The 26208-nt window shown below is 32.4% G+C and overlaps 1 protein-coding gene and 2 long non-coding RNA genes across 3 annotated transcripts in view; all 3 read right to left on the bottom strand.

Moving 5' to 3' along the window:
- LOC133176068 (uncharacterized) overlaps positions 1–17761 on the bottom strand; it is a 30283-nt gene extending 12522 nt beyond the window's left edge. Inside the window, exons 1-2 of the mRNA XM_061311240.1 lie at positions 17669–17761; positions 15549–15659 (exon numbers count right to left, since the gene is read on the bottom strand). Coding sequence (XP_061167224.1) covers positions 15549–15659; positions 17669–17753 — 196 coding nt within the window. The 5' untranslated portion in view covers positions 17754–17761. The remainder of the gene's footprint in view (positions 1–15548; positions 15660–17668) is intronic.
- Positions 17762–19367: 1606 nt separating this feature from the next.
- On the bottom strand, positions 19368–21477 carry LOC133176092 (uncharacterized). Its single transcript, XR_009719384.1, has 3 exons — positions 21404–21477; positions 19817–19927; positions 19368–19448 (listed from the first exon to the last, which is right to left on the bottom strand). It is a non-coding gene; the product is annotated as an uncharacterized LOC133176092 (long non-coding RNA).
- Positions 21478–25295: 3818 nt separating this feature from the next.
- Positions 25296–25994, bottom strand: LOC133176090 (uncharacterized). The gene is made up of 3 exons (XR_009719383.1): positions 25883–25994; positions 25632–25742; positions 25296–25406 (listed from the first exon to the last, which is right to left on the bottom strand). It is a non-coding gene; the product is annotated as an uncharacterized LOC133176090 (long non-coding RNA).
- Positions 25995–26208: the final 214 nt, after the last annotated feature.

Raw genomic sequence — 26208 nt, 5'->3', positions numbered from 1 at the left:
ACGAACATTTCCAGAGTCCCATTATTAATGTTTACAGCAATTCAGCAAAGTGACAATGACCGTGTGTAAAAGTCAAAAACTTGTTGTCTTGTTACCTTGGAAACAGTCGCCCGTGTGGCGCAGTGGTTAGAGCGTCTGCTCTAGAGTCGCAGTGTAAGGAGTTGATCCTTACGTTGCGGGTTCGAATCCCACTGTGGGACGTGGAGACCGGTCCTTCGAATTAGACCGTATAAACCGAGGTCCCGTGTCGCAGTAGGTGCTGGCACGAAGAAGATCCCTCACTGCTCAATGGCCGTAAGTACCGAGTATTGGACAAAATTTGCAGCTCTCCTGCGGCAAGTGGTGGCGTCTCCATATGAGTGAAAAATTCTCGAGAGGGACGTTAAACAACAAACAAAAAAACCTTGGAAACAAAGTATGAAAAGCTATAATTTCTTAATATTTCTTCTTTTTTTCATAAACATTCAACAAATATTTAGATATTTCAAGAAAGAATAAGAAGATAACTTTGATCGACAAGGGTTGCTTAAGCAATGATATTGAAAAGTATTTTCAAATTAACTCTCTGCAAGTTTTTATCTGTTGATATATTTTTTAATAAGATTCAATTCTATACAAGTGGAATGTGTATTTATAGGCAATGATGTGGTCTAAATTTCCTCTTTTTGAAAAGTTTGGAACTTACTCTAAATAAAGAGCTTTGCTATGCATTATATGTGATACAAGTATTATGGAAAATATATAAAAAAAAAAGGTATAGAAAGTCTTTAAAAAATTAAATATCCATTTTTTTTAAATTTTAAATATGGAAATTCATTAAAAGGATGACTGCACTTAACGCCTGTTTTTTGGTATTTTTCGGTTGCTTCTGTTGCTTTTATATCTAAATCTTAATTCACTTTTGTATGTTTATGCCAGAATTTTATCAATTTGGAACCAATTTTAAATCTTAAAATGATTTTAGACTGTGATACAATAAAATGATTCAGTGTTTTTTTGTCCTAACTGCTTTCCAAATATAGTGAATTTACACTTACTTGATTGAATATTAGGTATGCATGAGAGGAGGAGCTAACATTGTAAGAATGGGTCTAAAATTAGACTTGATAAATAACCATGACTTGTTTGAAAAAAAGAACATGATCACTCTTCTCCCTCTCCATTCTGTATGGCACAAATACACTCCTGACAAAGGTTTCAAAATGAAATTAACAATATGAGCACGTCAATGTAATTGAAGCAGATTTTATATCAATGCCACATGACTTCACGTGTTCGAACACAGTGTCCTAGTTAGCATTAAACATGCTACCTTACAAGTCACGTGGCGGAATTAGTATTCACAAAGTTACCTGAGGTAAGAAATCAGGTGGTGAATTCAACATGTCACAATCCTTGATTACAACACAGAGAGCGAATGTAAGAAGAAGCAGTTTTTTTCTCTTTTTAACCATGAGCGCATGTTTGTCTATTAATCTCCTTTTGACACTTTATTATTTATGCAAATATACAACTACTGTTAAACGTAGAACAATAGACGAACATGCGCTGACTATGTATAAAGTCAGTAAAAAAGTGGGCTTCCTCAATATCGAACAGGGATTCAAGAAATTGTGATCACCACTGCCTTTGAAAACAGATTCGAACTTCGTAAATACACACTTTTATTAAACGTAATTACATAAAGTTGTAGATTGGATGTTGACCATTATTGCAATGAAAAGAAAAATGCTTGGTTTGAAAATTTATTTTGTCGCAAATTTTGCATTTCCTTAAGTGCAGTCATTCTTTTGAAATTGATATACACATATTAAGTATTAACAATAACCCTGGCTTTCAGTTCTGGTCCCACACAATCTCTAACTGAGCTAATAATAACTAATAAGCTACAACATGCGGTACAATACTACTATGATACATTTATTAGGAAAATTAAACATTTTTTTTCTTTTCGGTATCATAACCAAAATAGGACCTATTTTGTGCTTTTTGTGTTAACAGGGTCTAAAAGATTTAATTTCATAGATTCGATTCTCCATATCTTATCACTAGATGGAATTTTTATGCCCCGCGCCATGAGTATGGCCGGGGCATATAGTGTTTGTTATGTCCATCTTCCGTCCTTCTGTCGCGCTTTGCGTTTAGCTCAGTTCAAAAGCTCAGTTTCAAAGAAACTATCCAAGATATTTTCATCAAACTTCATATGCTGATAGATATTGATGAGAGCTATGCAACTGCATCAACATTTCTTGACCTTGACCTTTTCTTTGACCTTGACTTCACTATTCCTAACTTAGTGTTTAGCTCAGTTTTAAAGATAACATTCAAGATATTTTTATCAAACTTCATATGCTGATATACTATTGAGAGCTATTCAACTGCATCAACATTTTTTGACCTTGACCTTTTCTTTGACCTTGACCTCACTTTACTTAAATTAGTGTTTAACTCAGTTTTAAAGAAACCATTGGATAGTGTTATCAAACTTCATATGCTGATACATACTGATAAGAGCTATTCAACTGCATCATTTTTTTTACCTTGACCTTTCTTTTGATCTTGACATCACTTATCTTAAATTAGTGTCATACTTCCAATGCTACAGACCCTGAAACGTGCTACTACCCCACACGCACGCTGCACGAACGGTACACGCTCGCTACACGGTTTGCACGAAACGCTGCACGGTTTACACGAAACGCTACACGGTTTGCACGAAACGCTACACGGTTTACACGAAACGCTTTGCACGAAAGGCTGCACGGTTTACACGAAAGGCTGCACGAAATGCTTTTGTACACGTTTCTCACACGCTTTGTACACGATTCTCGCACGCTTTGGCCTCGATCTGGATTTTCTATTCGGAATCTCTCGGGCATTATTTTTTTTACGGGTTAAATATAGATTAATTAAGAGTCGCAATCTTTCACAGTACGTTTTTAAATTAAAACTCGCTACTCCTGTACTACATGTTTATAAACTGATAGAAATATTCAAAGTTTAGTAGTTAATAATTCATGATTTTCTTTCCGTTTGTAATCCGCTTGTTTTAAGGTGATATGCCAATCATCGTCAGTGTACATCCTCTTTTCTCTAAATTTTACACTGCAAGAGAAAGATTTATATTTGCCCCTCATAATTTCTTTTGGCATTAATTTTTTTTTAAGTATTATATTAAAAACTCGTTTATTAGCGAAATCTAACTTTAGTAATTAATTTTAATAAATATCGTACTGTGTTTATTTCCGTGAACGGATCGATTTTCTTATGATTTAGCAGTAAGTTTATTTTATTTAATTAATTCAGGTCCACCTCTTTAATATGTAAAATTAATAAGTACATTGCAGAAAAGAGGATGATTATGCATTTTCTTTCTTTCTCTCTTTTGGTCGGGAGCGAGGAGGGGGGGGATTACCGAGATCTTACTTGTGTATCTGTAAATCTGACATAGCTAATAACCACCGGCAGTCGTTTCAGTAATTATACTATCGGAAAAAAATTATTAAAAAAAGCAAGTAACTGTGCTTAAGAATATTCATGTCTCCAAGTTTTATCATAGATTTTAATTTAACATTAGAATTCTATATGGAAGAATGGAAGAAAAACCCGCGGGGAGGGGGTATAAAGGATAATTAGCTCTCTCTACATGTACCTAAAATGACAATATACATGTACCCATCACCTTGTAAATTCCTTCATTATAAAACTCGGTAGAGGGGAAATTTTATGTAATTTACAAAAAGTCACGGCACAACTTACCATGCAATATTCGTGTATACATGTCCAAGTACATTACATGAAAACTCAAATATTTTAAAAAATACAAATTAAAGCTGCCTGATTTATAAAATAACTGATATGTAATTGTTATTTATAATTTATTTCTAAACTCTTTTATATTGTGACTGCCGAACAATCCACTGATCACGGAAATTCGGGTCGATTAAAAATAAAATCCACAGGTATTATGTGTACCAATTAAATTACAAAAAAATAAGCATTTAATATCACAAATTTAAACTCAATCGTTATTCTCGGGTGTATTTTAGACATGATTGATAAAAGATAAAAGCAAAACAAGTTTTCAATTCCCTGCTCGTGGAGCCCGTGGTTGCTGTCGTAAATGACCTTGATCACATTCGCACATTGCAAATGGGAAGTTGAAGATTTAAATATTCCAATATATTTTAAGTGGTGCATCCGATGCACCATATAAATTAAGTATTTATTTCTTTATACAAAACAATTATGCTTTTTAACACCCGGTACCGACAAATATTGAAATTTAAAGCTTGCGTTTTTGAAATGCGCCCCCCCCCCCTTCTCGGTAATTTCTAATCCTGCATTCGTAAATACATGTGAATTATACCCATATTTTTCAATTATTAATCAACCAATGCTATGTGTTAGAAGACTATTAATGACACACAGTTTTGATTAAAATTATTTAATACAATCTGGTAATAAATAGACAAGAGCGGAGTCCTGATAAAATTTCGTTTGAAATTTCGTTTGTTGCTTTCTTTGGAAAATAAAATAAAAAAGATATGATCACTCCGATTGTGCATTAAAATCAATTCATTAAAAATGTTGCACATGCACTGTAATTACATGTAATTAATTTGAATAAATCTCCTGTGCATCTTTATTTTTGAGAGAAAAAATAAAGAAAAACAAATTAAATATACATTACCGTGTAATTTTATTTTGTTGCTCTCATACTTTTTTTTTAAATTTCACTCTTAAAATACATCCAGTATAATATCTCCGAATAATATTAGCTATAAACAACACTATTTGACATCCTGACCCATCGATAGCCATATTTAAAATGAAATGACTTCCGAATGAATCCTACACGTTTCTCACACGATTCTTGCACGAAAGTCGCACGTTTCTCACACGGTTCTTACACGAAAGTCGCACGTTTCTCACACGCTTCTCGCACGCTCGCTACACGGTTTGCACGAAACGCTTTGGAGCTTACACAAAACGCTGCACGGTTTACACGAAACGCTACACGGTTTGCACGAAACGCTGCACGGTTTACACGAAACGCTACACGGTTTGCATGAAACGAAAAGCGCACGAAAGTTATACGCTTTTTTGGGGTAGTAGCACGTTTCAGGGTCTGTACATACTGATGTAAGCAATTCAACTGCATCAAACTTAACCTTTCATTTGACCTTGACCTCACTTTTATCAATTTGTGTTTAACTCAGTTTTAAAGAAACCATTCATAATATTTTTATCAAACTTCATATGCCAATATATACTTATGTAAGCTTTTCAACTGCATCAACATTTTTGACCTTGACCTCTCATTTGACCTTAACTTCATTATTAGTGTTTAGCTCAGTTTTAAATAAACCATTCAAAATATTTTTATCAAACTTAATATGCTGATACGTATTTGTGAGAACTATTCAACTGCTTCAAAAATGTTTAACCTTGAACTTTCCTGTGACCTTGACCTCACTTTTCATAGATTTGCATTTTCCTTAATTCTAAAGAAACCGCTTAAGACATATTTATGTAAGTTTATGCACTTATACATAATTTGGTGAGAATTTATCATCTATATCCGACTTTTAAGATTTCAATTTTAAAGAAACTATTCATCAATTTTCATACAATTATACAAATTTTCATGTTGCATTACTAACATATCCTCGGCAAAGCATTGATGTCCTATGGACCTATTTCTAGTGTTACTAAAGTTCAGTAAAAGATATTTATACCAGTATATTTTAGTAAAATATGATTTAAAAATAGAACATGTATAGCCTAGGCATTGAAAATTCCAATGTACATTTACTACACTTTAAATTCTCTTAAGAGAAAAAAAATTAATTCTTAAGGGAAAAACAACAGAATTATTGAAATGGAACTTAGATTAAAATGTCATCCGCGTAGCGCAGTGGTTAGAGCGTCTGCTTTAAAGTCGTGAAGTAAGGAACTGATCCTTACATCGAGGCTTCGAATCCACTGCAAGATGTGGAGATCGGTCCTTTGGATTTGACCGTATAAAGCAACCCACTGCTCAGTGGCCCTGAGTGCCAAGTATAGGTAAAAATTTGCAGTCCTACACCGGCAAGTGGTGGCGTCTCCATATAAGTGAAACATTCTTGAAAGGGACTTTAAACAATAAACAAACAAACAGATTAAAATGTGTCAAAATTAGGGCAATGGAATTAGCGGTGTACATAAAGAGGAAAGCTTCCTTGTAAATATGTTCAGACGTCAGGTCTGTTAATTTTAAATGGATGAAGAGGTAATCTGCATTTTATAACAAATCATGGTTATATTATTGTATTTGGATGGCATGAACACCATCTAATTGAAGGCTTTTCAATTACCTATATATAGGATGTCTCTAGTGTTTATGCTAGAAGATTCGGGGGTATATAGTTTTTGTCCTGTTCTTCAGTCTGTCTGTCTGTCCGCTAAAACTACTTTAACCTTGCCTATAACTTTTGATTGGTTGGAGCTATGGCTTTCATATTTCACAAGTGTATTCCTTGTGACAAGATCTTCCTTTGGGTCCCAACATATTAGTCCTCTTGACCTTGAATTATGACCCACTTTTGCAAATATTTACCCAACTTTAACCTTGGCCATAATTTTTGAACAGTTGGTTCTAGGGTTTTCATATTTCACATGTATATTCATCTTGACAAGAACTTTCCATGGGTGTAAACTTTTTTGACTTTCAACTTAGAGTTTGAACTACTTTTGAAAAACTTTAACCTTGGCCATAACTTTTGAACAGTTGATGCTAGGGCTTTTATATTGTGCAAGTGTATTTCTTATGACAAAATTATCCCCTGCGTACCATTAATTTTGATTTTTTGACCTTGACCTTGGAGTTTGACCCACTTGAAGACACAAGGGCCCATGGGCCACATCGCTCACCTGAGCAATTTGGCTAGGAATATGCAGAAATCAGTTCAGTATTGAAAAGTTTGAATATTTAAAGTGGTTCCTTGGGGGGGGGGGGTATGATTTAAACAAACATGACTTATAATATCTTTGCTGTTCTTAAGAAGAAATTTTTATTGATTTATCCTTTATATTCCTTTGTATAACTATGATCTCCTTTTATGGCCCCTCTATACTCCTAGGGGTCATGATTTGATCCAATTTGAATCTACATTACCTGCAGAAGATGCTTTTATTTTATTATGACAAATCACGGTTTTGCTGTTCTTGAGAATAAGAATTTTAAAGATTTTCCTTTGTATTCCTATGCAAAACTTTGATCATCCATTGTTGCCCCAACCCTACCCCCGGGGGTCATGATTTGAACAAACTTGAATCTACACTACCTGAGAATGCTTCAATATAAATATGATCAATCATGGCTTTGCTGTTCTTGAAAAGAAGATTTTCCCTTTGTATTCCTATGTAAAACTTTGATTGTCTACTGTGGCCCCATCTTACTCCAGGGGGTCATGATTAGAACAAACTTGAATCTACACTACCTGAGGATGCTTCCACATAAGATTCAAATTTTCTACCACAGTAATTCTTGAGAAGAAGGTTTTTAAAAGATGCCATAAATTTTTCACGAATTCGCAATTATGTCCCCTTGAAAGAAGGCGTGGCCCTTCATTCGAACAAACTTAAATCCCCTTTACCCAAGTATACTTTATGGTTGATATTGGCCCAGTGGTTCTTGAGATGAAAATGTGAAAAGTTAATAGTGACAACGACAGATAACGGACAAAATTTGAGCCTTCCGCTCAGGTGAGCTAAAAATTAACCTTGACCATAACTTTTGAATAGTTGGTGCTTGGGCTTGGGCTTTCATATCTGTCAGATATATCGATTTACATGGTTATATAAAAAAATGCTTTAACTCTTTATCTGATACATCTTAGTTGTTACATGTATGTGTTCAATATGTTAATGCAAAAATACTTTCATTAGACCAAAATTACATTGGCCATTTGCATACAAGAGAGCAAGTTTTTGACTTTTACAAACAGTCATTGTCACTTTTCTGAATTGCTGTAAACATTATCAATAATGGGACTCTGAACATGTTCATAGACGTTATTTTTTGAAATTCAGAGCACGTTGCCATGGTAACCATGTAACATAGCAACACATTTTTGCCTCATATGAATTAAAGATATCAAATTCTTGACAACACATATAGCAAGTTAAAAGAAATTCTGTGACTATGTATTCTCCTGCTCGTACATAAGAGCCAAAGTAATTACAGAGAATGAATCTTTCAAACACTCAAAGAAATCAAGTGGTTGTTCTCAAAATCGTTTCCATGGGAAATTTATTTAACAAAAATACTTTTATGAGGTCCATAATACATTTTTAATTTTGCTAAACTGGAATTTTAGGACTAAATTTGAAACATTTCTTATCACTGTACATGAATATCTGCCAAAATTAAGCTTTGTCGCCTTGTTGCTATGGGGAATTTGCTGTTGCCATGGAGATAAGTAACTGTACAATAGTCTTTAATTTGCTAAGAAGTCTGATTTATGTTCTATCACTTTAAAATTTATTTCTAGTACTCTAAGATAACAATTTATACTATTTTTCTTTGTAACACTGCACAATTCTTCACTATTTATTTATCAAAACATCCATTATTGTTGCTAGGCAACGGACACTAATTTTCAAAAAAACCCACATGTTTGAATTCAGATTTCATTAGAGACATTCCTCTACTTGTATGTGAAATATATGCAAAAGCTGGAATTTTTAGATGCAAATTTTAATTTGACCTTGAATATTGCCAAAATCAAGAAAAATGCTGAATCAGCAAAAAATGCAAAACATGTATATCTTCCAATGACTATTACAGAATTAACTTTAAATCTGATATCTTCGTGTTGGGTTGTTAAAACACTTAAAATGTGTATCTCCTTTATGCTAGTGAAGAGGAATAATTTTATTCATATTTACATTTCATTTCAAGTCCTAAAAGATGAGTGACTTTTTGTCCTACCGCATGGAAAAATTGGCCGGTTGCTAGGGAAATTTGTTTGGCCAGGTTTCTATAGTAACAATGAACTAAAACATTTTTTATTTTACATACATGGATCATAGTGCAAGAGAAATCTATGTGTGGAAAATCATCAAATTCTGAGAACCTTCATGTATCACTCTTATACCCATTTTGTCTGATTTTTATATGGACTGGTACTTAAATAGGTACTTGTTTTTAATCAATTTACAATCTATCGTTCTTTTCTCAGACGAATTTTGTTTGACAGTGTATTTTGATCGATTTATGAACAGATAAATACTTTGTATTACATGCATTTTAAAAGAAAATGATCAATAACGTGTTAAAGATGGTTTTGTTTTTTTTTATTGTTATTGTAAATGAGAAACAGAGTTTCAAATTTGCTGTTATTTAAGGCATTATACTCATAAAACATATCAAGAAGAAGAAATTTTGCTTACCTAAAAATATTTATGATATGAAAATCCTGACTTGTTAATATCTTTAAATCTAGATAAAATCTTCAAGAAACAATCTGCATATATAAAAGAAATATTATATGATTATGTCCTTAATAGAAATTGAAACAGAATTACTAGATTTAAAAGAAGAAGATGCAAAAAGTTGTAGTCCGACTAAGTAAGTTACGCCAAAATTTAAACGGGCCTAAATCGCGTTTTAGAAAGCGGCGTAAGACTGGGCCTAAGACTAAGACCTCTCCGCTAAGTACTAAGCATGAGCAGATCGTATTTTATTTGGTTTGGAGACTACAATTACATGAGGCGGATCAAATTAATATCAAACTTAAACCTACAAACAGAAGTAAGGCACGGAAAGCATTAGCGCGTGTACATGTTTTCTCTCTTCACCATCTTTCAAACAGATATATTACGCAAACCTATCTGTTTTTTCAAGGTCAAAGCATTAAAATCAAATAACTATTTTTGTATGCTCAGATGAATTAAAAAGAAAATCTATATATGTACAAATTACATTAGAAAAACATAAACGTCATGTACTCGATTGTGATACTTCGATTAAAACCCAAACGATGTACATAGCATACGTACTTGCGAAAAATTGAATGAAAGCCCCGTAGTATTCACTTCATTTTATCAATTAACTTTACTTTATACTAGAGTATTTTAGTTTTTTGTAAAGGTTAGCACGAAGGCAACGCATAAATACATTAAGCATGAAGAATTTTACTGAAGTAATTTTCCTTTGAAAATAAGCCATATTGTCATTTCACTTATGTTTTACATTTAAATAAATACACATAAGGTAGTGGCAAAGGCCTGGAAAAGATTCGTAGCAACGTTCAGAAGTGGGGACCCCCCCCCCCACCCCACCCCACCCAAAAAAAATCTGACAAGCCAAGGAAAAAAAAAAAAACTAAACTACCAAAAAGTGGGGGTTGCGGGGGGGGGGGGGGGTGCAACTTCCCAAATTAATGTGACAAAAAAAAAAAAGAAAAAACAAAAAACAAAACACGCCAAGTCAAAAAAGTTAATCAACTGTCCAAGTCATAGAATTATGGAATTTGCCAGTGCTTGACCTTACAACGACAAAAAGTGGGGCGGGGGGAGGGGGCAACCAGCATCTGAAGGAAAATTTAATATAGCAAAATACTACACACTCTGAAAAAGTGGAGGGCCGGGGCCGCCTGGCCCCACCGCGTTCTACGGACCCGTGGAAAATTTAACAATTATGAAGTCATATAATTATCATTAAGATATGGATAAGAGATTTTTGAAAAATTATCAGTTGTTTTGAATTCATAATTTCATAACAGAATAATCAATTCTAACTGAATTAGATTTCTTGGCATTCAAGCTGATACATGTATTATAATACATGTATTACACGTTGGACATACATTATAACATTGAAATCGAAATGATAATTTACGTAGTCCATGTAAAAATACGCATATACAACATTTCCATTATCACACGCATTCTTATTAAAGGTTTGCAGAAGCTTAATTAGTTTTTAATCAATTTCTTGCAATCCATATAACAGGCAAACAATGTAGTATTTTTTATAAATTTCTGAAATATTTTCATTTAATATATTTCCAGTCGGAATCAGATTTATTTAGATCGGGAAAGGAACAAATTTCAACATCACCATCTTTTTCTTTCAAATCTAGTATATCCGTTTCAATTTGTATTAAGAATATGATCATATAATATTCCTTTTATAGATGCAGAATATTTCTTGAAGATTTTTCTAGATTTAAAGATATTAACAAGTCATGATTTACATATTCATAGATATTTTAAGATAAGCAGAGTTTCTTCTTCTTGATATGTTTTATGAGTATAACGCATTAAATGACTGTTTCTCATTTACAATAAAAATATTTTTACACGTTATTGACTACTTTCTTTTCAAATGCATGTAATATAAAGTGCACGTGTTTATCTGTTCATAAATCGATCAAAAGACACTTTCAAACAAAATTCGTCTGATAAAAGTACGATAGATTGTAAATTAATTAAAAACAAGTACCTATTTAAAAAAAAATGATAGACCCATCTACTCATCTTATACGCCATGACAGTTACTTCTTTGAAATAGGAAAAAACAGTATTACGGACAAGATAATTAACATTTTACAAAACCATATTTTTCTGTTCTATAAATTTTATATTTAATAAAAGCAATATGAGCTGCATTCTTGAGAATTTTATTTTGCTGTTAAAATGTGTTATTATGATAAATTTGTAAGTAATTCAACCCTTTATGATCAGTAAGACTACAATAGAGTACTTAATTGTTTAAGAAGAAAGACTTCTGTACAGACAAATATATAGTATTTTGTAAGAGATCAATATTGTACAGGATGACAATAATGTAATTTTGCTTCAATCAAAGCTTATAGATATTTATTCCAGCAAATATGAACAACAGAAATTTATAAATGTTCTTTTTTTCTGCCATTCAAATAGTTAATTACAATTTTGCAGCAAAAATTTCCGACATCAAAGTTGCAGCTCATATTGCTTTAAAGGGAAAATTAAGGTAAAAGGTGAATTAATTTAATTGATGGCATAATTACCGAATATTTCTTATTATCGAAAATACATTAAATGTATATTGTTTGAGGAGTTTTTTTTTAATGAAAAACATTATCCATTTCAAAAATAAAAATTATCAGGGATCCAGTGTGTGGGGGAGATGCCATCATGGGGAAGGGGGTAGGTAATTTAGAAAGCACAATATTGTGCAGCCCCCTCCCCAATACTACGCGTGTCTGCTTTTTTTTTTTTTTTAACTCTTAATATCTTACCCAGTTCCACAATTCAAAATTCTTACTTACAAATTTCTAGCTCATCAAACCTTTTTACGGAAAAAAGTCTGCATCCTCGCTGGATTTTTACTACCTTTCTATTTACCTTATACATAATAACTGTATATTTTGCAATTTTTCGCATATCATATATATATATATGTACATGACTAGTTATTGTATACATACAAAATATTTATTCTTTTATCTCCTTATGAACAAAACACTTGCCACTTTTTTTCAAGTTGTGTACAGACTAAGAACTTACGCCTACTCATAAGCAGGCGTAGATTTAAGCTGAACTTTAGTCTCGACTAAGTCTGCGCCTTTTTGTGAAACGCTACTTATTCCGATTTTGGGTTTTAGTCACTGACTTAGTCCGGACTAAGCTTACACCTGGTCGTAGGCCTTTCTGAGAAACGAGCCCCTGGGGCTCGTTTCTCAAAAAGTCGTAGATTTGGGCCTAAGTTAGTCCGACTAAGTAAGTTACGCCAAAATTTAGACGGGCCTAAATCGCGTTTCAGAAAGCGGTGTAAGACTAGAGCTAAGATTAAGACTTCTCCGCTAAGTACTAAGCATGCGCAGATCATATTTTATTTGGTTTAGAGACTACAATTACATGTTGCCTAAATAAAAAAAATCCTCCCAAAAAATCTGAAAACTAAACTACCAAAAAGTGGGAGTTGCGGGGGGGGGGGGGTGTCAACTTCCCAAATTAATGTGACCAAAAAAATTTCATTAACTTTCCAATCAAAAACCTAATTACTTTCCAAGTCATGTAATTTACCAAGTCAAAAAGCTAATCAACTAACCAAGTCATGGAATTATGAAAATTGTCAGTGCTCGGCCTTACAGCGACAAAAAAAAAGGGGGGGGGGCAACCTGCAGCATCTCAAGGAAAATTTAATATAGCAAAATACTACACTCAGAAAAAGATACCATCACCATCTTTTTCTTTTAAATCTAGTAATTTCAATTTCCATTAAGAATATGATCATATAATATTTCTTTTATAGATGCTGAATATTTCTTGAAGATTTAATCTAGATTTAAAGATATTAACAAGTCATGTTAGATAAGCAAAATTTCTTCTTCTTGATATGTTTTATGAGTATAATGCATTAAATGAGAGCAAATTTGAAACTCTATTTCTCATTTACAATAAAAAAAAATTTTAACACATTTACCACTTTCTTTTCAAATGCTTGTAATATAAAGTGTTTATCTGATAAATCGATCAAAAGACACTCTCAAACAAAATTCGTCTGAGAAAAGTATGATAGATTGTAAATTAATTAAAAAATGATTGACCCACCTGCACATCTTAAACGCCATGACAGTTTATACTTTGAAATAGGAAAAAACAGTATTACAGACAAGATAATTAATTGCTGGAACATTTTACAAATTCATATTTTTCTGTTCTATAAATTTTATATTTGATAAAAGGGGAAATTAAGGTAAAAGGTATATCTAAATGTATATTGTTTGAGGAGTTTAAAAAAAATTATCCATTTCAAAAATTAAAAATTATCAGAGACCCAGTGTGTGTGGGGGGGGATGGGGGAGGGGGATAGGTAATTGAGTAACCAAAATATTCAGCAAACTTTGACAGTACATGAAAACAAAAACTGAAAGTGTAGGTCAGACTAAATTACAACTTAATTTTTAACAGAAAACACCATTACTGAAAAAGCGGGAGGGTTACAGCCCCCCCCCCCCTCCCCATACTACGCGTGCCTGCTTTTTTTTTTTAAACTCGGGCACTTCTTAATATCTTATCCAGTTTCACAATTCAAAATTCTTACTTATAAATTTCTAGCTCATCAAACCCTTTTACGGAAAAAAGTCTGCATCCTCGCTGGATTTTTAATACCCTTCTATTTACCTATATAATAATTGAAAATTTCACGATTTTTCGCATATCATATATGTACCTGATTAGATATTATATCGTACACGTACAAAATAATTATTCTTTTATCTCTTTATGACCAAAACACTTGCCACTTTTTCCAAGTTGTGTACAGACTAAGAACTTACGCCTACTCATGAGCAGGCGTAGATTTAAGCTTAACTTTAGTCTCGACTAAGTCTGCGCCTTTTTGTGAAACGCTGCTTAGTCCGATTTTTGGGTTTAGTCACTGACTTAGTCCGGACTAAGCTTACGCCCAGTCGTAGGCCTTTTTGAGAAACGAGCCCCTGGTGTCTAATCAGTTAGTCCGAGGGAAGGTGAATTGATGTGTTAGTTGCTATCATGTTAATAGTTTGCCTGCTAAACATTTAGACTGAGAAAATCAATTTCAAAGATGAATTGTGTTTTCAGAACATAACGAAGGAAGCCTCGCTCAATGGTCTGAAACATGGGCCAAGGACCAAGAATTTCACATCATTTGTAAAAAAAAAAAAGAGTATTCCCAATAAACACACAAACAAAAAGCAATAGATATCCTTCAAAAAAGAGAAAAGAAATATATCTTTTTAAAATATAAAATGTTTTTATATTAATTAAGTTCTCTTTCTCTTGACTCGTGTTCCTTCCCCCTAAGCAAGGAATCCTCGAACCACAAATCTTATATATTCGTAAAGGATGAATACAAATGGAAATCATGCATATAGTTTGCTTTTTTATGCCCCTAACTAAAGAATATATTTTAGATATAGTTCATTAACAAAATATATTCAGCTAGCCCCGCCGTGGAGTTTGAACATGTAAACCAATTGCCACTAATTTCACAATTCTGTTAAATAACTGATTGAAATTAAATCGATGCCAGCCTTTTAACTTAATGAGGTCCAGGAGTAAGGAGAATATTATTTTAAAGAATGCATTACATCTGATGGTTTTGCCCCAACAACTTCGGGAGACAGCAACAGAGACCATGACATTTTTAATATTTGTAACCCTTTGCTCGTAAATGCTATCTGTAAAAATTTGTCTATATAGGTTGGACCATTCTAGAGAAGAAACTGAAAATGTTCAAATGAAAACGCAAGAAGGACGGACGAAAATAAAGAGATAAAAGTCACCTGAATGACTCAAGAAATCGAATATAACCGTTTAGGAAAAGGTACCTTATGTTTTATGTATACGTTTGTAGAGAATTGGCTGGTTTTATTCTTTTCCAAGTGAAATGTTTGTGTTATATTGTATAGATATAACTGACCAAAATGAGCTTTGAAGGAAAGATAAAATATATTTTCTATCATTTACCTTATTCAGAAAAAAAATCTTCATTCTGTATGATTGAAAATATTTGAAATGACACTTACCCTGACGCAATGACCAGCTTTCTCTGTTGATTGTCGTGTTACAATAAAAACAAGACTTTTCACCGTTTTCAAGCCCGTGGGCTACACAGAGACCACCAATATTACAGTATGCTAAAGAGGAAAGCCAACAAAAAAGCAAATAAAAAAATGTCAATTATTAATCTGAAGTCAAAATATTACCAGAGTATATAACTCATAAGTTCTGTTAAGAAAGTCTGATATTGCCGAAAGATTTATTATTGTTTTAACGTTAAAAGTTTATCAGAGCCTGTTAAAAAAAATATTTGGACAATTATCAAATTACTGAGATTGTACCCAATACACATGGATCAATATTACTTCCCAACATACATTTAACTATCGTCAGCCATTGACCTTTATTGCATATATGCTCTACCATTGAACAAGAAAGTATTGGTTTTCAGATAAAGATACAATTTTCTTTGAGCTTCATGTCTAAGTTTTTTGGAGGAAAAAAAAGATCCACATTTCGAACGATTCTGAATTTTCATGCAAATTTTCAACTCTCTCATGAATTTAACTGACATTTAAAAAAAGTAAGAAAAATGCACGATGAGTACATGTAATTCATTGCAAGTATCTGGTTACTTTAAATTCAAAATATTTACAAACACTTGAACCCACACACATTCACTCTAACACCCACATTTTAATCCTATAAAGTAGGAAAAGTACGTATATACAGAATTTCAAGTTAATTCATTTTAAAAGTTTTTTGATAACAAAACAAAAGGCCCAACACTCACAAGAGAACCCTTAAAAGCTCTGTTATTTAGAAGACTTTTGAAAAAAAATCCCTTTTTAATACCATAAAACACTATGAACCCAAACTGTGACCCCGCCAAAATTCTCTGAATGTAAAGAACTTGGGTATGTTTCAAAATTAATATGACTAACATGACGTTGCTATTATGGAGAAGAATTTGACGTCCTGTGTATATGTATACCCTGATATTTGATACCCGACTTTACCCAGCCCCGTCCCTATTTAAAAAAAAATACATAAATCCACGCAACTTGGGAGTTTTTGATTGTAGTGAACCTGGTTTGGCTCTTCAGTACATTTTGAAGATTTTTTCCTGTATATTTCACCATAAAATGTTTTCTCGTATTGTAGCCTTCCAAAGATCCCTGGGCATCGAATTATATAAGTTTGAATCCATACGATATAAGAATAGTTGCATTTTAATATCCTTAATCAAATAATTGTTATTCTTGAAATGACGATTTTTCAAGATTTTTCTCCATATATTTCAATGCAAATTATTTAATTGAATATTTTTTATGTAAAACTTTGATCCCCCATTGTGACCCAACCCTTACCAGAGGCCCATGGAATGATCAATTTAATATTTACTGTCCTCTAACTTTCATATAATATTTGGTCCGAACCTTAATCCCCTATTGTGGCACCGCCCTACCTCTAGGGCCAAGGAATTGAACAATTAAGAATCTGCACTTTGTAAGCAAGCTTTCAAATCTCATCAATGGAACACTAGAATTGTCAAATATGAGGATTGAACATTATATGTAGTGTTCTTATAATCTTGATTATATAAAGTCTTTCTTACATTATATCATGTGCAACTTTCATTACATACTAACAGTACATCATTCATTATATGATAATATAAAGTTTTGTAATTATACGAGGTGCTTTTAACATTACATTAGGTGTATTTAAAGTTATATGCGGTCGTTTTAACATTATAAGCAGTGAACATGACAAAATATAACGTGCTTCTTAAATTATTTACAATATAATCTTCCTTATATGTAGTATTTCTTTTATGATAATGATGATGAAAGTTAAATATTATGCCCGGTCCTTAAACCATCACGTGATTTTGCATTTCGTTAAGATGAAGACACAGTATTATATTTTTTGAAAAGCAATAAAATTGGGTATTAAAATTAACATTATTAAAATAATCTATCATCCTTGACATGAAATGAATCGGGATATATAGATATTCAGAGTGTCAAAACAAAGTATATATATATATATATATATATATATATATATATATATATATATATATATATATATATATATATATATATATATATATATATAAAACAATGTTATATGATAATACCGTGATTTGGAGACAAAGAATGCAAGCTGGCTGAAGTATTACACATCAAACATTTGTTTGAATTGTCTGTTTCACCATTTTTCATACAGGATTCTTTAATAAAACAGTGCCCTACAATTAAACAGAATCAGTGAATTTGTAGGGGAAAAAAACTCAAACAAGTCTTCGCAGAATTTGCGTCACATTATTTTTTTTTTTAAAAATCGTGTACACTATATCAGTCATTTGATCTTATTCTAAAAAGTTTAATTTTTTTTCTACTTTTCTAGTGCATGCAAAATTGGACACAAATATCATTGAAATTAACAATAAGGAAGTTACCAAATACATCGTAATGCGTATGTTAAGCTAAAGTCTTTAATAAGTGTAAGAAAATAGCCCCCGAATATTTTTTAAATATTTTTAAATTGAGTTACTCAAAATACATATACATGTATAGGATTTTCCTTAAACATTATTGAAAATTCATAACCATCACGAAGAGTCCAATTTCTGTTGTTTTGAGGAGGATCACAAATCTTACATCCCTTTGTCACGTGGTTTTGACCTGTTCGGTAACATTGTTCACCAATCAAACATTGACCTAGGAAAGTACAGTGTATTGGAATCGTATAGGTTATCAGTGCAATGTACTAAGTGTATTAAATGAAGACAAAACAAACGTTTTGTCCCAATTTTTTGAAAGATATTTTTCTTGTTGTTCTTTGTTTTTACTAGGAAGTGAAGTCATTTTAACTTTGTCGTGCAAGAAAATTTTAAAGCAATTATTAATAGAATTCCAACACACAATGAAGTTATTAAATATTCAAAAACCCTCTCTACAATGCGCACTAAAGAGTTCTGATTCTATGGTATTTTTCTGCCGTTAGAGTGATCTGCCCTTAGAATTAAATTCCAATAAATTGAAATTGAAATTCACAGTATATAACACAATTTGTAATCACTTCAAGTATTCTTAACATTTTGAAAGGCCAAGATAAATTAATTGAACACGTTATTTACATAAATTTTCCCCACAGAAGTAAACAACAGTGATTTCTGTTCATTGATACTTGATTGTCTTTGAACATTTTTCCTGGAGGTAAATGCCACGTACCATATATTAAAAATTAAATAGATAAGCTCAATATTTACACTTTTGATCAATATAATTTTCCCAATGCCCCCCCCCCCCCAAAAAAAAATTTGCACTGGTGTATAGAGGGTCCTTAAGCCTAGTATATTGATTTTGTTGATAAATTATAATAAATGTAAATCATTACATATCTTTTCATTATGAATACCTCGTAAGTAAAGAAATAAAAAGCTTCTTAGGAAAATGATGCAAGTTTCAGGAAGTATGCATTTTTAATAAACAAGTAATCTATGAATTTGGGCATCGAAAGACATTGCAAATCGATACCTTCAATATCTTCCGGTAAAGAAAACTGCTCGACGACCTTTTGTATGAAACCCGTTTTTATGTAGTATAAAAAACTGTTTTATCTTCATGTTCCTTCATTATTTAATTCTGCTTTTATTTAAGCGTATTACTCAATTTTCCTTTATTATGAAATCTGATTTGAAGTGTTGAATTGAAAATGTTCGCATTCTTGTAATTTTGCTTTATATTCTACACGTTAAATTACTATCAACAAGCCATATGTTTAATCTTCTATTAACGACATACCAGAACTGAAGGACCAGTTTCCTCTGGTGAGTGATGTGTTACAATATAAACAAGGCTTGGCATCATTTATTCGTCCGTTAGGTACACAAATGCCACCAATATTGCAGTATCCTACAGAACAAAACATAATTTATAAATAACAATTTCAGTTTCTGTTTTCAATTTTTGTCCTTCTTTTAATTTCAATGAAATGTACAGATAACGAACAGTTATCATGCTAAAACATATAATTATATGTTTAGCTTTGTAATTTAAGAACGTTTTATGGCAATCATCAATTTATACTGATTGACTCAATACATTATATTTTTTTTTATCAGGGATATTTTTTAAAAAACTTTTTATATGTATCCTTATTACGTAAGATTTTAAGATGCCATACGTTACAGCACTATGTTGAAAAATATTTTTATTTATTTATTTTTTTTAAAAATATTTTTGTTAGGAATAAGAATTAAGTAAAACATAACAGTAATTACCATGATTCAAGGACAAAGAGGAAACGCTTGCCGAAGCATTACACATAAAACATTTGTTCATTTTGTACGAATCTCCATCCTGCATACAGAAATCATTGACAAAGCAATACCCTAGAAAAAAGAACAACAAAAATATCAGAAAAGGAATCACGTTTCCCTGTTCCAAGGTCAATGAATTTGTACTTTTCGAATGATGACACTTCTAGATACATTCAAAGGGTAAATCAAATACAAGAAAATATTTTTAAAAAATAAATAAAATGATATCAAAATACATATGTGGAACGTATCAATCTCTGAGAAAAAATACAAGTGTAGTTTCTTTAGTAAAATTTCAAGATAAAAACCACGGTTACCAAATTATTAAATTCAACTTCAGCTAAGTTGTTGAAAGATGCTCACAATGCTTGAATAACTCTGTTTATGGAAATTTTACATTCCAACATTACTTTATAAGGGGATAATGATAATAACTCGCGATGTAAATATTCATTATTATTGGGAGGGGTGGGGATGGGGAGGATATGATTCAGGCCTACAATTACATAGAGTACATGTTTATATGACGTAGTCATTCATTGATGAGATGTACTTGTCATTTCATCATTTAAATTACCACGTTTTCCTAAAATTCAAATTTGCAGAAAATAACCTGTATATATCGTAAGTGTTTGATCACACACACAAACACACACATTTCTGTATAGGTTAACAAGAAAGTTAAGTTGTATGCTATTTATCTTTTCACTGATGTGTCAATTTTTATTGATGATTGTACATAATATTTTCTAGCATTGCAACATGCAGTGAATATTATTCTTTTCTTTTTTTTTTGTCTGCAATTGTCCCTTAAGTCCAATTCCGTCAAGAGAAATTGAATACTTTTTGATTTTGCAAGTTTCTCGCATAACATTTATATGGCATTCATGAAACATAGTTTACCAAAAGAATTTAATGTAGCAATTATTTTTTTGTGCTTTGAGTTGGTATTCTTCCTATTATTGGAGATTTCACAGTAGGATATGGAAAGTACAAATGAATTGTGCTGCTTTCATAATCATACGTATACCCAAAAAGCACTTCAGGTCAAATCAGAACGAATAATTTTTGAAGTCATTCTGAAAACAAGATTTATGATAAATAGTGTTCATCCCTAGATGCAACATTTATGCAATTTTGGTCTGATAGGGCCTGCAGTTACTTGGGAATGCACCTATCTAAAAACTAGTAACTCATTCAGAAAATTAAGTCAAATCTAGCTTATTGAGGAGAGCTATTTTACATCTAATATTTAGCTAAGGTGTTAGACAAAACATTTTTGTACCTACTGAAATATATCTTAATCGTTCATCAGACATATTTATAACCTATGACAATATGAAAACTGTTTTTCAAATAGTTAACTATTTTTACATTAAATATGTCATTACGGTAATGTTAACAGTGCAATAAGGCAAAACATTTTTATAATATTGATTGTCAATCATAACTTGCCGGATATATAGTTGTTGACATTTTTAGTTTTCTGCTTTTGAATGAAAGAAATGTTATCAACAAAAAAATTCGTGTATTTTCAATGAGAATTACCTGTACTAAGTGACCAGTTTCCTCTTTTTAATGACGTGTTGCAATATAAACAAGACTTATCGTCGTGTTGTAGTCCGTTAGCTACGCAAAGACCATCAATATTACAGAAATCTTTGAAAAGAAAAAAAAATGATGTGCAGAACATTAAATCTCAAACAAGATGATTATAGCATATGAATAGAATTACTGATCCGAAGGTGAAACGAATAAATTTGAGACACTCTATCAACTCGAAGGTCCATGAGTTGAACACCCCCCCCCCCCCCAAAAAAAAAAAAAAAAAAAAGAAAAGAAAAAAAACACGTATTGCACATTGGAATGATTGCATATTGATACAGCTAATATCAGATGTTCCCTAAGTTTGAGGTTCTTATTTTATTTCCTTTTTGAAAGACGACTGAAATATAATTGTAAGTAAACATACGCCTATCATCGAACCATCTTTACTTCAGAAAAAAGACGAAAAAAATTTCTTGGTTGAGACGCTGATATCGTCATTTGATCATAACACTTGTATGTTCTATTTAAAACACTATTATAAAGTAATGAAAACTCATAGAATATCCATAATGTTGTCTTAATCTAAGGAGACAAGTTTAAAATAATGCATATTTTCTCTAGAAGAATGGTTTTTGACTGAAATAAAAAAAAAAATTGCAGCGAGGCACCCTGTGACGGTACATATTGTCGTTTTGTACATATTGTCGTCAGCGACAATATTTACCTACCATCACTGCACATGTTGTCGTCCATAAGTACATATTGTCGCCGACTGAAAAGTTACATATGTACATATTGTAGCTGGCGACATTACGTGCCTCACCCTCACTGCACATATTGTCGCCCAACAGATATTGCTGTTTAAAGATGTCTTCTGTTGCTTTTTGGTAGTTTTGTGAATGTAATTGGTGTGAGAATCACACTGACATGTCTCGTATGCTATTCCATGCAGCATGATTGTGACGGTACATTTTGTCGTCCTGTTCATATTGTCGCCGGCGACAATGTGTACCTTCCTTCGCTGCGCATATTGTCGTCCATCAGTGTTATTGTATATGTTAAGTTAATTATTTAATTATGAAATTTTACCTGTGGACTAAGTATATACAAGTTAAACAAACAGAATTTACCAAAAGCAAAAACAAAAAACAAAACAAAAAACAACCAAATAATAATAATAATAATAATAAAACCACCAAGAGAGAGAGAGAGAGAGGGGGGGGGTGCTACAGCTGTCTTTGGTGTTTGAGACGAATTTTAAAGATTTTCTGTATAAATTCCTATGTCGAACTTTGATCACCCATTGTGGCCCCACATTACCCCTGGAGTCATGACCTGAACAAAATTGATTTTGTTTTTGTTTGTTTGTTTGTTGTTAAAATGTCCCTCTCCAGAATTTTTCGTTCATATTGACACGTTACGACATTCCGGTGGAAGGCTGCAAATTTAGACCTATATTTGGCACTCAGGATCATTCAGCAGTGAGGGATGTGACGGTACAATTTGTCGTTTTGTACATATTGTCGTCGGCAACAATATGTACCTACCCTCACTGCACATATTGTCGTCCATCTGTACATATTGTGGCCGACTGAAAAGTTACATATGTACATATTGTCGCTGGCGACATTATGTGCCTCAGCCTCAATGTACATATTGTCGCCCCACAGATATTGTTGTTTAAAGGTGTTTTTTGCTGTTTTTTGGTAGTTTTGTGAATGCAGTTGGTGTGAGAATCACACTGACGTGTCTTGTATGCTATTTCTTGCAGCGTGATTGTGACGGTACATTTTGTCGTCCTGTTCATATTGTCGCCGGCGACAATGTGTACCTTCCCTCACTGCGCATATTGTCGTCCATCAGTGTTATTGTATATGTTAAGTTAATTATTTAATTATGAAATTTTACCTGTGGACTAAGTATAAACAAGTGTAACAAACAGAATTTACCAAAGCACAAAAAAAATCAAAACACCAAGCAAGGGGGGGGGGTCATCTGTCTGGGTATTTGGTGTTTGAGAAGATTTTTAAAGATTTTCTGTATATATTCCTATGCAAAACTTTGATCATCCATTGTGACCCCACATTACCCCTGGGGTCATGACTTGAACAAAATTAATTTTGTTTTTGTTTGTTTGTTTTTGGTAAAAATGTGTTGAAATTGACCCAGTAGTTCTTGAAAAGAAGCTGAAATTATGAATAGTTTACAGACAGACGGACGGTCAGACAAAATGTGATCAGTAAAGCTCACTTGAACTTCCAGTTCAGGTGATCTAAAAATGTTATTTTTTGCGTTATTCTTATATTATCATTAACAATAAATTATATTTATAATATTATATCGGCACATGATCGTACATAAGAATAATTTTCAAATAATCATTACTACTGAACCAAAAAAAATAATACCTGTATTCAACCTCCAAGTATATATTACAAGAAAAAAAGAATAGCTGATTTATCAGATATCTCAAGAATTACGGTATTTTGATATGTCATAGTGATATACATCAATCCTGGACACAATTTTCTGACCAAAAAAGTTTTCTCCCTACAGTATTGCGAGTAATGCTGTCTGTCTCCCTCCGTGCGTGTGTATGTTTGTCAATTTCCCTTTCTTTTCTCAAGTAAATATTCGTCAAAACAATATATCGACGACAATATATACCGACCTTGACTGTACATATTGTCGCCGAGGACAATATGTGCTGGTGCTTGACTGTACATTTTGTCGTCCATTATGCAGGAGAAAAATATGGCTCGTCTCGGTACATATTGTCGCCGGCGACAATTTGCACCGATGGACGACAGTATGTGCAGTGAGGGTAGGTACATATTGTCGCCGACGACAATATGTACAAAACGACAATATGTACCGTCACAAGGGATCTTTTTTTATGCCAACACCTCAAAATTTAAAGTGCGCTATGAAGCTTTCACATAAGTATCATCTCTTCTGGCCAAGTAGTTCTTGAAAAGAAGATTTTGAATTTTTTTTCCTAAATATTCTATGAAAAACTTAGATCATCTATGTTATTTTTTGCATTATTCTTATACTATTATTAAAAATAAATTATATTTTTAAAATATTATATCGGCACATTATCGTATATAAGAATAACACAAAAAATAATTTCCAAATAATCATTACTACTAAACAAATTTGAAAACATACCTGTATTCAATCTCCAAGCATATGTTACAAGAAAAAAAGGAAAGCTGATTTATGAGATATGTCAAGAATTACGGTATCTATATATGTCATAGTGATGTACATCAATACTGACACAATTTTCTGACCAAAAAATGTTCTCCCTACAGTATTGTGAGTAATGATGTCTGTCTCCCTCCGTGCGTATGTGTGTTTGTCAATCTCTCTTTCTTTTCTCAAGTAAATATTCGGCAAAACAATATATCGAAGACAATATATGCCGACCTTGACTGTACATATTGTCGCTGACGACAATATGTGCTGGTGCTTGACTGTACATTTTGTCGTCCATTATGCAGAAGGAAAATAAGGCTCGTCTCGGTACATATTGTCGCTGGCGACAATATGTACCGATGGACGACAATATGTGCAGTGAGGGTAGGTACATATTGTCACCGACGACAATAGGTACAAAACGACAATATGTACCGTCACACACCCTCTCTCTTTTATTGTTATGAACACCAACTAATATGAGGAATTTAAAATAACATTGCCATACGCATGGGGAAAATCAAATAAACAGTTTTGTATTACAGTAAATAAACTCCTTCAAAACATTATCTCTGCAAAAACTATTAGTCTTGTCATACCCATTATCCTGAAAAAGAAAAAAAAGTGAAATTCCATAAATCAGAATAGTTAACGAATTAAAACGATATTTGAACAAATCAAGTATTACCAGGATTCAGAGACACCGAGGTTTTGCTTTTGGAAATGTTGCACATCAAGCAGGGATTGAGTTTTACTGTCTCCCCGTCTTGCATACAAGAACCATTAACAAAACAATATTCTACAATTTAGAAACATCACTAAAATACATTTGTATATACTATCTAAAGCATGCACTGTAATCAAAAATGTCTAGAATCACTACTAAAACAAGGGCAATTTAAATAAATTTGATTTATTTATTTTATTGATGAAAAGTAAATTGTTATCTCGCAATTATGGGCGCTTTTCATTAAAAAAGTAAGGCCAATAGATACAAATACTTTTATCATAAAAGATATTTTACCAGAACTCATTGTCCAGTTATTCCTATTACGAATGGGATCACATAACATACATCTGCTTATTAGATGACTTTGTCCCGCTTTGAAACATTGGCCATCAATAAAACAATGACCTAGTTCAAAACATTCAAGACAAATTTTATGTACTTCAAATGAAAGGTTGCCAAAAATTATGAAAAAAGGGTGAAAAAATATATTGCATTTTCACATACTATTTTTTAAATCTAAGAAATTTGGACTAAGTATTATTAACCTTCATTGAAAATCCATGCTGTTCTGTTAAGTGTGTAGTTACATTTATAGCAGTCGTTGTGTTTTTTAGACTGGCCATCAAAGTAGCAAATGCCATCAATGTAACAGTATCCTAAACAAAAAGGAATCCTTGGTTAGTGCATTTATATCAACATAAGTACCAATGAGTCCCTTTGATAATTATTTTAAGCTATGAACGACGTACATTTAGAAATACATGTATATACAAAACTATATTACAATGAAATACCTGGGTTATTCGACCAGTTCAATCTGTCCACGGACGAAAGACATGCACTGCACGGATTTGTCCCCCTTATTGTTCCG

The sequence above is a fragment of the Saccostrea echinata genome, unplaced genomic scaffold, assembly GCF_033153115.1.
Source record: "Saccostrea echinata isolate AGI-Se365-2 ecotype Australia unplaced genomic scaffold, CSIRO_AGI_Sech_v1 ptg000065l, whole genome shotgun sequence".
In the NCBI taxonomy this organism is placed as follows: Eukaryota; Metazoa; Mollusca; class Bivalvia; order Ostreida; family Ostreidae; genus Saccostrea; species Saccostrea echinata.
Note: the sequence above shows the minus strand (reverse complement) of the source record. Positions and strands in the feature narration are given on the sequence as shown.